General features: G+C 33.4%; 2 protein-coding genes across 8 annotated transcripts; one reads left to right on the top strand and one right to left on the bottom strand.

The window, feature by feature from the left end:
• Nucleotides 1-5,221: 5,221 nt before the first annotated feature.
• LOC100743113 (general transcription factor IIH subunit 2) lies at nt 5,222-7,795 on the bottom strand. Of its 2 annotated transcripts, none has more exons than XM_012388806.3 (8): nt 7,625-7,795; nt 7,044-7,112; nt 6,769-6,970; nt 6,557-6,685; nt 6,304-6,477; nt 5,971-6,227; nt 5,645-5,894; nt 5,222-5,555 (listed from the first exon to the last, which is right to left on the bottom strand). In XM_012388806.3, the coding sequence occupies exons 2-8, from the start codon at nt 7,100-7,102 to the stop codon at nt 5,424-5,426; spliced, it is 1,203 nt and encodes a 400-aa protein (XP_012244229.1). In that variant the 5' UTR covers nt 7,103-7,112; nt 7,625-7,795; the 3' UTR covers nt 5,222-5,423. The 2 variants fall into 2 exon arrangements, with proteins under 2 accessions (XP_012244229.1, XP_003491749.1); XM_003491701.4 differs by lacking the exon at nt 7,625-7,795 and adding an exon at nt 7,203-7,618.
• Nucleotides 7,796-7,881: 86 nt separating this feature from the next.
• LOC100742991 lies at nt 7,882-16,000 on the top strand. 6 transcript variants are annotated; one of them, XM_024369523.2, is made up of 11 exons: nt 7,910-7,999; nt 8,089-8,318; nt 9,506-9,604; nt 10,019-10,161; nt 10,254-10,494; nt 10,570-10,733; nt 10,801-10,931; nt 11,041-11,250; nt 11,348-11,430; nt 11,514-13,844; nt 13,950-16,000. In XM_024369523.2, exons 3-11 carry the CDS (start codon nt 9,550-9,552, stop codon nt 14,045-14,047), a joined length of 3,456 nt encoding a protein of 1,151 aa, XP_024225291.1. In that variant the 5' UTR covers nt 7,910-7,999; nt 8,089-8,318; nt 9,506-9,549; the 3' UTR covers nt 14,048-16,000. The 6 variants fall into 6 exon arrangements, with proteins under 6 accessions (XP_003491748.1, XP_024225291.1, XP_033178163.1 ...); XM_033322272.1 differs by having other exon boundaries at nt 7,915-7,999; nt 8,085-8,318; XM_033322273.1 differs by lacking the exon at nt 7,910-7,999 and having other exon boundaries at nt 8,006-8,318; nt 11,514-11,951; nt 12,267-13,844.
• Nucleotides 16,001-16,013: the final 13 nt, after the last annotated feature.

The raw sequence follows: 16,013 nt of genomic DNA, 5'->3' as shown, positions 1-16,013 counted from the left end.
AGTGCATTAGGATTCCCCGATCATCGCATCGCTGTAATTACGCCACGTTTACGATATCCATAACACGTACATATATACATGCTAACATGATACGAGAACACGATGAATTATGACTAAATTATTCGTTCTTCGATTTCCAATTTCCACGATATACAATTATAGATGTACAATTATCATAAATGTAATATACAATGGCTACAAAAACTATTCGTACTTGTATTTTTCATATTATATTTATATATTACATGTTACAGTTTGATATGAAACTTAATATACTAGACCTTAATTAATTAATATGTAAATAATATAATAAGCAAAATGATGCAAGAATACTTTTTACAGTCACTGTATATTTTTCGTTGAAGTTGCACTATAAATATTTAATAGTAAGTGAGATTATTCGTCTTGCAGCACGAAAGTCTCGAGACGTGTCGATAATCGCACGTTTAAAAATATAGAATCACCTAAGGAACAAAGTAAACACCAAGCATGGAAACATACCGTATGAAAGTTAATGCCGTGAAATTTCGGGCCAGTTATCAAATTTATAGCAATGCCACTTGAGAGATTGATTACTTTAATTAAGACAAAAAGCCTCATGCTACCGTAAGTCTTAAAGTTTTCTTGTCGGTAATATCGACTAATTGAAATAACCTACAACTGTTTTTGTCTATAACTGTCATGTCGTATCACACGGTGAAACATCCTGTATAACGAAAAACGGGAAGTAGTTTAGAACCATCTATAAACCTATAAGATCTTATATATCTTATCAAATGATCCAATATATGAGTTCTTTTATTTTTCTTTCACTTCTAGAAGTATTTCTCGAATCTTTATCATTTTATCTCCGTGGTGTCGTAATTAAGCGCTATCGATCACGTCAGTCGAGCACCGTGAAATTTGATCGGTATTATAAAATTGATCGATATTAGAATTTTCGGTGACATTGGCGCGATAGGGAGCCAAACAGATTGTGTAGAACCCAGGTTGGTCAACGTGACAAGGTTACAGACCAATTAAGGAGAGACGTGGTGGTACCGTGTCCCCATTGCGCGATCCCCCTCGAACGAGCCTTTGCGTAATGTCTTTATTTACAAACCATATGCGAACCATATAGCAATTTCACCAATCAGGCCACTGATGTCTGACACCGGGTAAGGCCGAGGGTACGTTCCGCGTGTGTTTAGCCAAATTTATACCTTTTAGTTTTCAATGACCATCGCGGGTCATTCATTGAAAAACACAGTGACCATGAATTGAGCTGGTATAGTGTACTATAACTTTCATCTTTCACATTCACTGTGGATGAGTCATCTATGATGATTCTCCAAAATGGTAGGTGCAAATTCAGCTTGAATCGCCGATTGAACCGTAATCATTGATAAGCGACCATGATCTGAACCGTTCCCCATGTAAAGTGAAGTAAGTCCATACAAACTTGTAACCTTACAGAATTTTTCAAGAATGATACCACCTCTTTATGAATCGTAAAATTAACGGTACATTGTGAGCTTTAAGAGAAAGGAAAAGGAAATTAGAAAAATGGAGGTGATGCTGTAGAAGAGAAAAATCAAAATTTCAGATGGACAAGTTTCGAATAAACATACATTCAATGTAAAAATAGTATGATTATTCATCCAGATCTCGTCAACGCGATACATATTATAACATTTAATTTTTGTAAAATATCAATTGTATTTGCGCACTTTTTTGACATTGTTATCAAAATCATTGACACAATTGAAAATTAGTCAATCCATGAAATTTATCTTATTTTAATCATTCTTAAAAATTTAGTAACTTGGGTCACCTGTTAACATCGCAGTAGTCAACATGTGAAACCGGATCAATCTCGATCAATCCGGATTATCGGGATCGAATGATCCAAATCCGGATTATCGAGTTCCCCGTTCATTTTATTAATTATGGAAAAAAGGAGAAATGAAATTTCATTGATGTAATTATAATTTGTGGAAAATTGTCCGGATTAGCGAAACTCGATTGCGCGTGATGTCAGACTGCGATTAATGTGCAAACGCATTTCGATCGGACGTCTCGACAAAGTATTTGTTACACAAACATAATCTTCTATTAAACAGACTCGTGATTCAAATATAATATTTATATAACAAGTCAAGCAATTATTATACATGCAGTTATAGACAACTTGACATCAATTAATCAAGAATTTCAGCGGCGATCCTTTGTACACAATGTTTGTTGCACTACCGGAGTATATTGCATACGTGTTACGTACATATGTGAGTATCGATGGCTATTTGTCGATCCTTGAAATCTATATTTTCACTTTTATAATCGTCGTCATAAAAAGGGAACAATAACGACGTAACGAGAACGAGTTATAAAAACAGATAAAATACGAAAAATGAACTCAACACGACGGAATGGAAACAATAGTAAATAATTGAAACGCCTCGAGAACAATTTACGTGTGAACAGGTATAGAGATAACCGTAATTGAATCCGCTTTTTCTACGAACAGACAATTGGCATTACGTAGCATCCAGAAAAACCAAAATATTTCGCAAAGCTAACCTCTTGCAAAATTCTTTTTAGCGGATACGTATCCTTAGTTGCAGTATCAATTATTACACATGTAGCCAGGTATGCGGATTGAAAGTATGTACTAATGAAGGAGAAAGGAGTTTTTTTTTGTATCTGCACTACACAACTACAGAGTAAACGAAAATCATGCACGTAACAAACGCAATACACGTAAATACGGATCACGTAACGTATAATCTTTCTAAAAATTCTTTTCTTTTAGAGAAGTACTGTCTTGATAAATGGCCAGCGTATCTCCAATACTTCTTAGTATTACTGCCTCACTTCATTTCTATCTCAGACCACGTAGCAGAATTCTTGTAAGCCATTACTGGCATGGACCAGATTCAGTCCTAATCCATGATCAGTTAAAAAAGCAATACTATATCTTTTAAAACCTATATTTTTAAAAGTTGCTAAACTATTAATAGTATACTATATTTTTAAAAGTTGCTAAATTATTAATTTGTTATTAATTGAATAATGAAAATTGAAAGATTGCAGTTGAGAACAGGTGACATTTGGTCTTGTTATCATATCGCTCCCTTTGTAAACTTGGATAAGAAATCTAAGAATAATATATCGTCGTTCTTAATCGTAGAATTGTGATTAAAAATAAAATTGCATTTTTTATTGCAAATTACTAATCATGTTAAATGAAAGTGGAATATTGTCAATTTTTACCATTAATTACCTATCACTCTATTTATACGAAACTGACATAAATGAATAAGCATCGTTTGAGTTTCTACATTCCCAAAAATGAACAATTAATATTTTATCTTAGGTTTTGAAGTGTCTCAGAGATAGGCTCAAATGATTAAAATAAGATTATTAAAAGTATATTCTCGGATACATACGAAATAAAGATAAATCGGTATCAAATCTCATTTTTGATCATTTTTGATAGAAAATTTCTGGTTCATTTCATTCAATTTATAATTAATTTTGTTTTATGAGTAATACATGTATTCAACAATGATATACAGCTTGTTATTTAAATTTCTTTGATCGCCTAATGCTATCAATCATTTTGCCAAATGACGTTAAGATGATAGCGACGAATCAACAAGTCGATTCTCACGGTATAATAAATCACTAGTAACAACCGAAATAATTCGATTTCATGCATTTATTTATAACAATAATAGCTAATTCTTTTTATAACGACAATTTGCAATACAAATATTTTCTGTACTGGCAAAATACAACATTATATCTTCATTAATAATTAATTTATGAATAGTATAAATTATCAATCAGTCATCGTTAAACATTCTGAATATCTTTCATTTCAAAAAATACCATTAAAAATAAAATTCGCAATCTATAATTGTTTTGCAAAAAGTGCATTTTCTATTGACACTGATGTTTTGCGAAGAAATATATTGCTTATCGCTAGTACTTTAGCTTTGTTAATAATTATACTATAAGCTTACTTACTAACCTTCGTTACAAGTTGCAAATAAAAATGTTTAATTACTAGTAATTATTACTAACTACTTATTAGAAAGTGTTACAGAAGAAATAGTAAATAAAAATAAAATAAAAATAAAAATAAAAATAAATAAAAGCTATAAACTTCTTTTTGTAAATATCGCACGCAAGACAGTCTTACACCGATTAATTCCTATTCACAGAGAAAGATTCTAAGAGCCGGTAACAACCTTCTACCCTTTACTTGTGTCGTTTGTATATATTCTACGACGCATACAGCAAACGAGCACATGTTCATATTCACTTCTATATAGAATACCATCGTTGTGTTAAAAGAGGAATAAGGATAAAAACAAAAATTGCCTAAGTAATTCATAGATGCATTTGCACGCTTGAAATGAGTATGTATTTGTAAAAATAGATAAGAAATGACACACGCACACATGAACGCGCGCGTATTCGTTATTACAAATTACGAGAAGGTGTAAAAACATTCCATAATTCAAGTATAGGCTATATAGTATATATATGTATATATATATATATTAACATAAATGTAATCTCTATATATGAGAGGATGAAAAGCAATTATTGCTTATTGTTGAGGAACACGTATAACGCGAACGACATTATCCTTACCTGACTTCCAAGGTGCGCGTTAGCAAGGAAACTAGGTGCGTGGAAAATTTCTCACATGTAAAGTCACTCTGTCCGGACAGGATGAACATACGTAATTGAATCGGAAGTAGGTCGGCACTGTAAAACCGGTCGCACCGGAGGACGATCGCAAACTAATAATGTGCTCTAATATCACGATGCTCGCTTCCACCTGTCTGCTAACTAATAAACCTCAATCACCTCCCACCATGATTTTAAAGCGGCCACGTTACCACTCGAAAACTTTGGATTCCTTGCTTGGGGGAAAGAAGCCTGTATATCTTTCAAGTGTACATAAACAACTTCAATTCTCTTATTTTCCTTACACCTAAACGATTTTACATTCGTCATAATTATACTTTCTAAATCCATAATCTGTTAATAAGATAATACACCAATCATGGCAATTTCAATCATTTCAATCAATTTGAATCATTACAGAATTTTTGTATGTAATATTTTTTACTAAAATAAATATATTTATTATATTTACACGTGTGTTGCGAGAACTTCATTACACAGAGAGTATTTTACAAGTAGTGGTTAATATAAAAAAAAATAAAACGAACTTCCATTAATGTTATTATTGTCTTTTCATTGATTCATTCCTCTTTAATAAGAAGAAATATTTTTTATACGTGCATCATGAACCAGTTCTACGTTATAAAAATGTGTTGCTTATAAAATTGGTCTTAAGTTCAATATTCTATTAAAATACTTTACTTTAAGTAATTCATTTTATTTTATATACATTGAATAAATTAATTTCTATCTGCGGACTTTTGATATGTATCTGGATTGGTAGCACAGCCAGGACATGTATGTAAAGATTCATGAATAAATATTTCACAGTCTAAACAAAATGTTTCATTACATTTATTACAAATGTATACCTGGAAAAAGATACAGTTCTAGTTTATATTTTACGAATTATATTTATATATTGTTCTTATTAAAGTATGCGGTGATGCATTGATTATACCTTCTTATCTTTTTGAGACAATATCTTCTGACAACCATAACAAGTTGAAGGAGTTCCACTGAATACAACTTCCTTAAAAGATTCAACAGGGAATAAATAATGATAGGACCGTGCTAAATGTGGAGCAGACACCAATGTTAATCCACATGCTCTGCATTCTACTGGAAGTTCACAATGTTTGCTTAAACACTGAGGACAGAGATATCCTGTACTAAGAAGTTTAACAGATTCATCTGAACTTTCTGCATGACTGTAAAAGAAAAAGATATTTTCTTCCCTTTAAAAGAACATTTTATTTATGAATTAACAATTAAAAAATTATTTACCACATGCAAACTGCCATAGCTGAATCATTTGCAGAAGAATGTAATGCATGATGAGGGAAACCCATTTTTACAAGAGCAGCATCTAACCTAGTTGCAGCTGGAGGAGGATCTATGTGCATATTTAACTGTTCCTTGTAATGTTTATCATCCAATGCAACGCCATGCTCTCCACCAGTTGCTGTTGCCATTCTTTTACAAATATATAGTTCAGCAGCCAAACCTATCACACTGCACCTGACAGAATCTGTCTTCATGTTCTATAACCAAAATTAACACGTAACATTGTAGTATAATTTGTGTTACATAGTACATCTTAGAATTTACAATACATACTTGTATAGTTTCATTGATATCTCCTGGATCACATGTTGTAAGTGCTCCTACTATTATAAGTATTTCTTTGCTAGCATGTGATGGTAGGAGACGTAATGACTTCAAAGCTAGCTCTATGGAGTTTTGCAATGAAGGTTCACCTACTGGGGCAATTTGTTGCATGTTTTGTACTTCCTACAAATATATAAAATATTATAGATCAAAATATTATAGATCAAAATAAAAATCTAAACAATGCTCTAAAAAAATTTACCTTCACATGTTTTTTAGAATTTCCAGCTAATTCGCTTACTTTTTCTGCTCTCTTATTCCTTGTGATAATTACTCCTAACTGACTTATAGGATTTTGATAAAAGAATTCTTCAATAAAATCTTCTAAAAGCTAAAAAAATTAATTTGTAACAGAATATAATGATATATATAATTATATAATATCAAATATAGTATAAAGGTATCAATAGGTACCTTTAAAGAACATAGAAAACGAGTTGGTTTCAAATCTTGAAGTGACATTGATTCAGAAGCATCAAGAATTACATAAAGGTGCCTCATCATCCCTAATCTGGCACCAACCTTCTTTTCCATTTGACGTTTTCTTTTGGCATTGTGAATAATATCTGCAACTGATGCTTCCAACAATCCATGATCATCTTCTTTGATTGCTTCCCTGTATAAGAAATTATTTATATATAATAATTGTATATAATAACTCATTAAAGTACTTTAAAAAATAAGAATACCATGTTTTTTCATAACCAGTCTCCCATCTATACTCTTTCTCCTCTTCTTCATCAGCCATTTTTTAATTTCTGAAATAAATACCACAATCAAATTCAATTCGTTTAATTAAGAAATTATATTCCAAACTTTCTTTCCAATAAATTTGGAACAATGCTTACTTTAGATGATTGTATTCAATCTTTCGAAGAAATAAGGTTAATGTTGTTTATATTATCGCTGACATTAAAACTTATATGTCAATGGTATGATTGAAAAGATTAACGTGTCTCTTAATACTTGGCAAATATTAACAACATAAAATTACAGTTGAAAGAAAGAAATTCTCAAAACAATATAATAAATTTCTACAAAAAATCTTCATACAGCATACAACTTTCGTCCGGTTTAATACAAGAATTAATCTATTTTTTAAATTGCTCATAAATTGAAAGAAACATATCAAACATAAATAAAATGCTTTGGCGCATTAAGATTTAATTTATAATTAAATTAAAGAACAATTAATCGCATATAGAATTCATAAATCAGTAATAACCAATGACTATTTACCAAATCTTGACATCAATTAACATAAACTTACCTTTTCTATACTCGACCCAATGCCGGAACATAGATGAGTTTGTCGAAGAAAAGCGGCATGTTTGAATTAGACAACGGACCCTATAAAACAAACTCCCTTCTCCATAAACAATTTCTTTTTTTCCTCATAATCTCACTCGAATATAATATTTCAAGCATAAAATATATAATTATAGATGAAGTATCTCCTGCAAAAGAAGATAAAGGAAAATTAACGAGTAACATTTTCCCGCCAAAAAGGTGAGCTGTTGCCGTGGCGGGCAAGCGCCATGGCGCCACTGTCGTCAGACGCGATCACTGTTTTCATACCATCTCGTGCAGCAACAGCAATTATTTCCAGATCAGGAAGATCTAATTTTTCCACGGTTTACCGGGTGTAAGTTGTTATCATTGGTTTAACACTTGATCGGGTTGAAATCGGTAATGGGCATTAAGTGTGTTCAAAAAATATTCATGGGTAGACAGGAAGTGAATAGTCGGGGAGAGTTTTCGTGACGAGAGCCATCTTGACGAGCATCGGCTTGCTCATGATAGACAGAGGACGAGTCTGTGGCGGCGGCGGCAGCGGCGATGGAATCGTTTCTAAATGTTCCTGTGAATTCTGAACGCTCGTGTTGTCAGCAATTAGTATAATCGTTTATATCGTACATATTTTTCACAGTAAACCGGCTAGTATTTCAAGAACACATTTATTTGTGAGTTTTATTCGTTGGTAACTTACGCCACTGGCCGCGTTTACAATGACTCCATGCTGTGTGCTTCTCGACGTCTTACCATTTATGCGGGAATTCATTTAGTTTAAATAAAAAAGACCCCGCCGTAAGATATTTCTTCGTGATAACGCTTCGAATCGTGCGAGAATAATTCAGAGAATTATTGTACATAGTAGTGTGTGTTGAGTGGATCATTGAATTAGCCGTAACAACGGCAGTGGTGTCTTGTTAAAAAATGTTCGCAGTTCGATTTCCACCGGCATGTTGCGTATAAATTTTTCTGACACCCGCGAAACTTCGAACTCCGAATGCTACGGCTTTTTTTCTTTTAATTAGGATATGCTACAGAAGTGACCTAATAATATTTTTACACTGTTTGTTTAAAGAAAATAGGTTTATTCAACGAATTTATTATATAAATTGTTAAAAAATTTATTTGTAAAGGTTCATCGATGCATTTACTAATTAATACACGTTATAAGTGCTACATAATATTTATATTAGATTGTATATTTTTATGTATTTATGGAAGTTTTAAAATACAAAAATACATTTAAGGGTGCAAAATATCGAAAATAATATTTGATATAATATCTGATAGATGCAACAAACTTTTATTTAAATTTCATGTCTTTAATTATATTTATAAAAATTTAAAAATGCATAAAGGCCCACAGTCTATTTATTATACAGAGGATAGATATTATTTGTCACAATATATATTTTGTTGTAATTAATTTTTATTTTCTTTTACTTGCTAATTAATTAATTAATCTAAAATATGGATCTTATCATTGAAATTTTAGTTTACTTATAGAGAATATATGTATAATATATGTTCATGTTAGTATATAGTAACCGTGAATTTAAAATGTATAATATAATGTTCAAAGAATTATTGAATAATTGAATTAATCTGTTATTAATATATTGTCATTTTAGTTCACTTGTAGAGAATATATATATAATATATGTTCATGTTAGTATATAGTAACCGTGAATTTAAAATTTATAATATAATGTTCAAAGAATTATTGAATAATTGAATTAATCTGTTATTAATATATTGTCATTGATTAATTGTTTTGTCTTATATGCTTGGTATAATATGAGTAAAGTTGTCAGTGGACAGTCTCAGTAGAAATTAAAAGAAAATGTTATTTTTTTAGAAAAGAAGCTTGTGGATAGAGACTTAAATACATTATTGAACAAAATGGAGGGTGGCGATGGCCCTTCGGCCATTAGTAGTAATCCTACTGTTATTAAAGGTAATATTTACAATTTGTCATTAGTAATATGCTATGTAAACAACAAGCCTTTGTTTATTGTACTGCTATAAACACAACTATTACATAAATATATAAGTTTATTAAAAATAATAATATAATTTTAAACTCTTAACAAAGTGTATTATTACATAAAATATTAAACAAATTAAATTTATTATAGTTAGATCAAATTTATTAAAATTTGAAAGCTGTAGACATGTATTCTTTTGAACAGTTTCATAACAGATAATTTATATGAGTATAAAAAGTTAGTAATCACTGGTACATAAAAGTGAGAGTCCTGGTATATTGACCAAAATATAAAAAGAAACTTATTTTGAAGATGTATTTTACAATCTTTGTTACTATGATTAATTTACAAACATAAAATAATAAATTTTATTATGTTATTAGCTGCACAAGAAGAAATGGGAAGATTAGATGTTCTTGTGTGTGGACAGTGCCATTCAGTTTTTCATTTTATTGAAGAATTCCAAGAACATCGTACAAAAGAAGGTGCTTGCACCCAAGTTTCACATTTTCGTGAAAATAGTAATGTTAGTAACCCTTACATCACTATTAAATCATGATGACATTGAGAAATAACTCTGGAATAAGAATATCACTATGTTATTTTAACTTTTTGTAGAATGAGCAAAAAGCACAAGTATGGGCTTTCCTTTTATGGAAAGATTCACAAATACAACAGGAAAGTTCAGATAGGGACTCAACAAATTCATGGAAACTGTATCAAAAATGGTGCAAAATGGATACACACATAAGAGATTCGTGGATTGCAGCTGGGAAAACTATACAAACATTTACGAAAATTAGTAATGCAAAAATGCAAGATGTACCAAGGCAAAATCAAATAACTACTAATGCAGAAGGTGCATATCAAAAAAGCAATAATTTTATTCTGATTTAAATGATCAATGCATTTAAGGTATTCTGTACTATTATAGGAAAACCAATAGTAGTCCGTAAAGTAATTAGAAATGGACAACCGGAAGATGATAGTAGAAAAGATACTAAAACTTCGGAAGCAAAGAATCAAAAAAGTAATGAATCTTTCGAGGAAGTAGAAAAGAAAGAAAAACCAAAATTGAGACCGACAATAAAACTCAAGGTCAGCTTCGTTACATTTCAATAACCTTAACGTATATAAAAAGCTAATAATTTATTCATTATTATAGACCAAATCAAATAAAGCTGGTGATGACGACTCAAGCGATGAAGAGTACGTAGTAGAAAAAATTTTAGCTAAACGGTTTAACCCGAAAAAAAGATGTTCGGAATATCTATTAAAATGGGAAGGTTTTGGACAGTAAGTTTAATTTATAATATAACCGTACATTTTTAGACAGGAGGATAATACAATAAATTACGAAAGATATCAAAAATATTCGGAGATAAAAATATGCGAATAATTACAGTGAGCATAATAGATGGGAGCCTGCTGAGCATGTAGCTACGTGTAAACATTTATTAGAAGAATTTGAAAGAAACCTTGCTAAAAAAAAAGAATTGAAAGCAGCTCAACAGCAGGCTACTGCTAAGGCAGCAGGTCGAGGTGCTCATCCTGCACAAAAAACAATTATAAAAGCTGAAGCTAAACCTGGACCAAGTACTGCAGGTCAAGTAGGGTAAGGCAATTATTTTTTGCCTACAGTTTTTACAATTTTCAGTGTGTTCTCTATATTTATAAAATAACACTTCAAATTACAAATTTTCTGTATGTAGACGACCTATGCGATCAAGTAAATCAAAAGCAATGGATCAAGTGAAGCAGTGGTGCGGTTCCATGAAGGACGAAGACAATGACCGTATGTGTATCTTATAATATAGTTCATATTGTATATACACTGCAAATGTTAGAAACATATTAATTTGTTTTGTATTTGTTTAGTATTAGGGAAAAGAAAGATGGATTATTCAGAGAGTGATTCCGAGGATGGTGGCAGTAGCGTTGTCAAACGAACTAAAGGCGACACAGGTAGTGACGAAGACTGGACTGGAGAGTCTGAGGAGGAAAAATTGTTGGGTCGAAGTGATATGATTCAGCGCGCATTTAATCGTGCTAATGCTCAATCAAACGGGTCTAACAGAGCAAGTGGTTCGTCTACAGATCTTGCGACTTCATTGGGACTTCAATCTCCCGAAGGAGCAAAATCTAACCAACCACCAGTCTTAGTTGCGAATGCCAAAGGAGTCGTTAAAGTTGACCCGAAGCAAATGCCAAATTTAACATCCGGCGTTTACGTAATGTCACGGAAAGATGGCATCATTAAGTTGGACTCGTCCCCTAGCGGAAAATTGGCTGTAAAAGGTTCGCCAACCACACAAGGTGTTTTGATGGTTCAAAATCGAGATAATACTAACGTAGTAAGGAAGCAAGTAATATCCGCATCGCAATCGAATTCTGTAACACCGGTAAAAGTGGTTTCTAAAATGGATGGAGGTCAAGTAGTAACTCAGATGAAAGTAGTTTCTAAGCCTGTTACGAGTAAAGCAGGAGGTATACAGAAAACAGAGCCTATAAAGATCCAGCCGAAACCAGATCCGACACAGTTACCGCAGATACATGTCGTGACCGCGGTGCCGGCTCCCATAACTTTGCAGCCAAGAATAAGTACAGGAATACGTCCTGGACCTGTTACAGGCCAACGCAGTGCGGACGGTCGACCTTTGTTACCCAGACCTCCACTGCGTGCGACGACACCAACTAGCGTACTTGGAATCGGGTCAACAATTCGCACACCTGTTAGGGCGCCAGCCCCGAAACAAATTCAGTCTCAGCAAACACGCCAGGTACTACAAAAACGTACGACGGCTGTAACTACGCAAAGTAACTCGGTGAGTCCTGGAAATGTCACTCAAGTTAGACCAAAGTTTACGGTGCTTAGCCCACAGCCGAAGCAAGTGGTAAAGTCTGGAACTAGTCCAGTGCAACAGGCTAAACAGTCTCCGAAAACACCAGTTGGTAAGCCACAGTCATTATTATCTCCGCAGCAAAAGTTATTAATGGCAAAAAGGAAAGCTCAAGAAGCAGCGGGTATCATTAAACCAGGTGGCCGCGGCCTCCTAGCAGCTGCTCGTGTTACCGCCGGTCGAGGCAGAGGGAAATTGGCTGAAACACCAGCGACGGCCACTCCGGGGAACAAACTGAAAGAAAGTAAATTGGCGGAAGGTGATGGACTTCATATGGAGTTCCACGAGGTAGGCTCTGAAGAGAGTAGCAGCGATGTTGAACCGGAGCTTCCACCTCCTGAAGCCGATACCATTGCCACTACGGAGCCTGATAGTCCACCTAGGCCGTTTACTCTTTGTCCATTGACGGGCCGTATCATTGGACCGGATGGTGAACCCGTCGAACAACCGGCTGAACCAGAACCTGAACTTGAATCTACGGGAACTCCGTTGTCTACCATTAAAGCCGCTACAACTACATCAGAGAGTATAGACGTCTCCGCTACAACCACCACCACAGAATTGGTTCTACCTTCTCTTGATTCTCTTACAGAGGGTGGTGGAATAATGAGAGTCGAAATGAGTCCCGGTGGAACGACAGGAACGATCGTTCAGACCAGCGAGCCAGCGCAAATCAATTTGACGAATGTATCTGTTCCTGCACCGGATCTTCCTTGTTTGGATGATACAGCTCCTGCCGTGGCCACACCAGCCACAACCACGACAACACCGTTAACAGAAGCGACACCAACCAGTGAATCCTCTATTGCAGCGGGATTAACTACAGCCACTGTTACCTCGACTAACACAATAGCAATCGCGTCTACCGATGTAAAAACTGAAGAAAAAATATCGGAAGAGAGGAAGGTAACCGAAGACACATCAAACTTGGTAACAATAACTGGAGAGGATGGTGTTGTTTATCAAGTGGCTGGTCAAGCTGAGGATGGCCAGACATTATTGGTAACTCGAGATGCTGATGGCGAGCAACAATGTGTATATGTTACCACAGAGCAACAAGGAGACGAAGGCTCTGTTTTAACGTTAGATCACGCTGTGGCGGAAGCTGTAGCTCAATTAATACCTGATCAAGTAAATCTGGCTTCGCAGTTCTATGTAAAGGAAGGTGGTACAGAACCTACTGAAAATCCAATGGTAATGTCTATCATGGACAACACGAATACGGCGGATGTGACGGAGGGACAAGAAGATGGTGATGGTCATGGCCAAGTTGTAGCTCAAGTCGTACAAGCGGAAGAACCTACTCCAGGTAATGTACCGAATTTAAACATTCGTTTCAAACTTAAACTTAAACTTTAGTGAAAACTAAAGTAAAGGGACATATTACTAAAATTTAATTGCATTATTATGTTAGGTGGAACAAGAAGAGTAGTATTACTCTTACCTGACGGAAATCTAATGATGACAGAGGTGACGGAAGAACAGTATGCTGCGCTCGGACTCGGCAAGTGAAGAAACACTTAACATTAATATCATGTGGAATGTATAAACGATTATGCATCGAACTATAGAATTTACAATGGAAGTTGTACGCTTAAGGGATGATCGTGGGTTGTATATATGTAAGAAGATTTACTTCGTACAATTGCAATGAAATTATCCACAATTTTTCCAGCTGAAAACAGATACAATGTAAAAGAAAAAGAACACAAAACACATATAGCTGGTATATTGTAAAAAGAAGAAAAGGGAAAAATAATAACAGAATCGTAATTACACAGAAATCTAGAATAATAGATTAATGGATAAATAATTATGTTTTAGAAATTCATATTTCAGTGTCCCAAATCCGCTGGAATCTTAATTTTTATTCGTTTAATTTATAAATGTGAAGAGAGAGCGAGAGAGAGAGAGAGAGAGAGAGAGAGAGAGAGCGAGAGAGAGTAAACACAAAAGAAAAACAAATATATTGCATCTTTGAGGAAAATCCATTACACGTTTGAACTAAGCATTGTATTTGTAGGATAGTGAAGTATAATCTGGGGTTTTATATTTTCCACACAATAATAGGCTTTTAATAAAGACCTTTATTCCCCCGCATACAAAGTCCAAGCTTATATAGCACGATATATTTGGTCAGGTTTTAGAGAAAAATCACGAGGAATTTATTGGTAATTATCAAAGGACAAATCGACATTTCAGAATGTAAATATATTGTTGAAAAAGAAAAGCGAGAGAAAAGAATCGAATATTTCGATTATTTCTATCGCGATGATTTTTTATATAAAACTTGAACCTAGTTTGACTCTGTGCTAATACATATACCTTTCTTTACCACAAGATCCATATAAATTATAATTTAATACTCTTTGATTTCTAAAATCATCCTATTCTAACACGAATATTCGTAATAATATTTAAATTCGTGCATGGTAAATTATTTACGCGAGCGCAAAAATTCATTTCTTTCCTTTTTTTGCGTTAAGGACTGTGTATGCTTACTCTTAATAGATTAAAATAAGTGCACTCTTATAAAAGGAAATAAACACATAATTTTTAAATCTATAAGGCTTTTAAAACAAAAGAAAGAAGATGAAAAGAGGACAGAAAAATACAGTGTTGTTTAATGCAATATCATGCGCGTCTCATTATTATCAAGCTCCCATTCCTTTTCAGGTTGCTCGATACATAATTACACATGTACAATTAATGCCCAAGATATTTGTTGAATAACTACGATGCTTTTCGAAACACGCTAATCGCTTCCTGCGCTATTATGCTTTTGACAACAAGAACGAAAGTGTACCAATTTTTTATATCTTAAGACGAAGAATTAATACTTGTGTGAACGATGGTGGAGGTCTCGTTGAACGTATTATAGAAATAAGCAACGTTGAGAATCTGTGAGATCTCTCTCGCTTGTTTATTTAATAGACTGTACAAAGCGTAATCTATAATGTCATATATGTAACAGAGAAGGGAAAACAATGAAAAATACGTGCATATAATGTTTATGCGTGTGGAAATAATTATACATATGTATGTGTATGTATATGAGTTTAGAAAGCAAGGAAGATACACGAATTCTTTGTATTTACGAAATACAATTTACGATAAATATAAATAAGTGTACCTTATTGTGATTGTATTGCGACTATGTCAAATGAAATGAGACGTTTTTTCGTCGACGTAAATAATAATTAATTATAATAGGGTTAAACTAGATTCAAGCGTTTAATTGTAAGCAGTCTGCTCTCGCAATAAAATGAAAAGAGGAAGAACTGCACGTAACGAGAACGATTTTTAATTATATTTCGGTATAAGAAGAAACTATTTTGCACGATGTACGGCCAGGAATATAAAATCCTAGTATTTTACTAACATACTCCTTTTGTACATAGAACTTCATTCTCTAAACCTTTATATAAAAAATTGTTTCCAAATAAATCATAGTGTCAAAATTAATCTACTTACTTAT

This window comes from Bombus impatiens, unplaced genomic scaffold (assembly GCF_000188095.3).
Source record: "Bombus impatiens unplaced genomic scaffold, BIMP_2.2 scf_0582, whole genome shotgun sequence".
NCBI classification, from domain to species: Eukaryota; Metazoa; Arthropoda; class Insecta; order Hymenoptera; family Apidae; genus Bombus; species Bombus impatiens.
The sequence above is the reverse complement of the archived record's forward strand: the minus strand, read 5'-3'. Positions and strand labels throughout refer to the sequence as shown.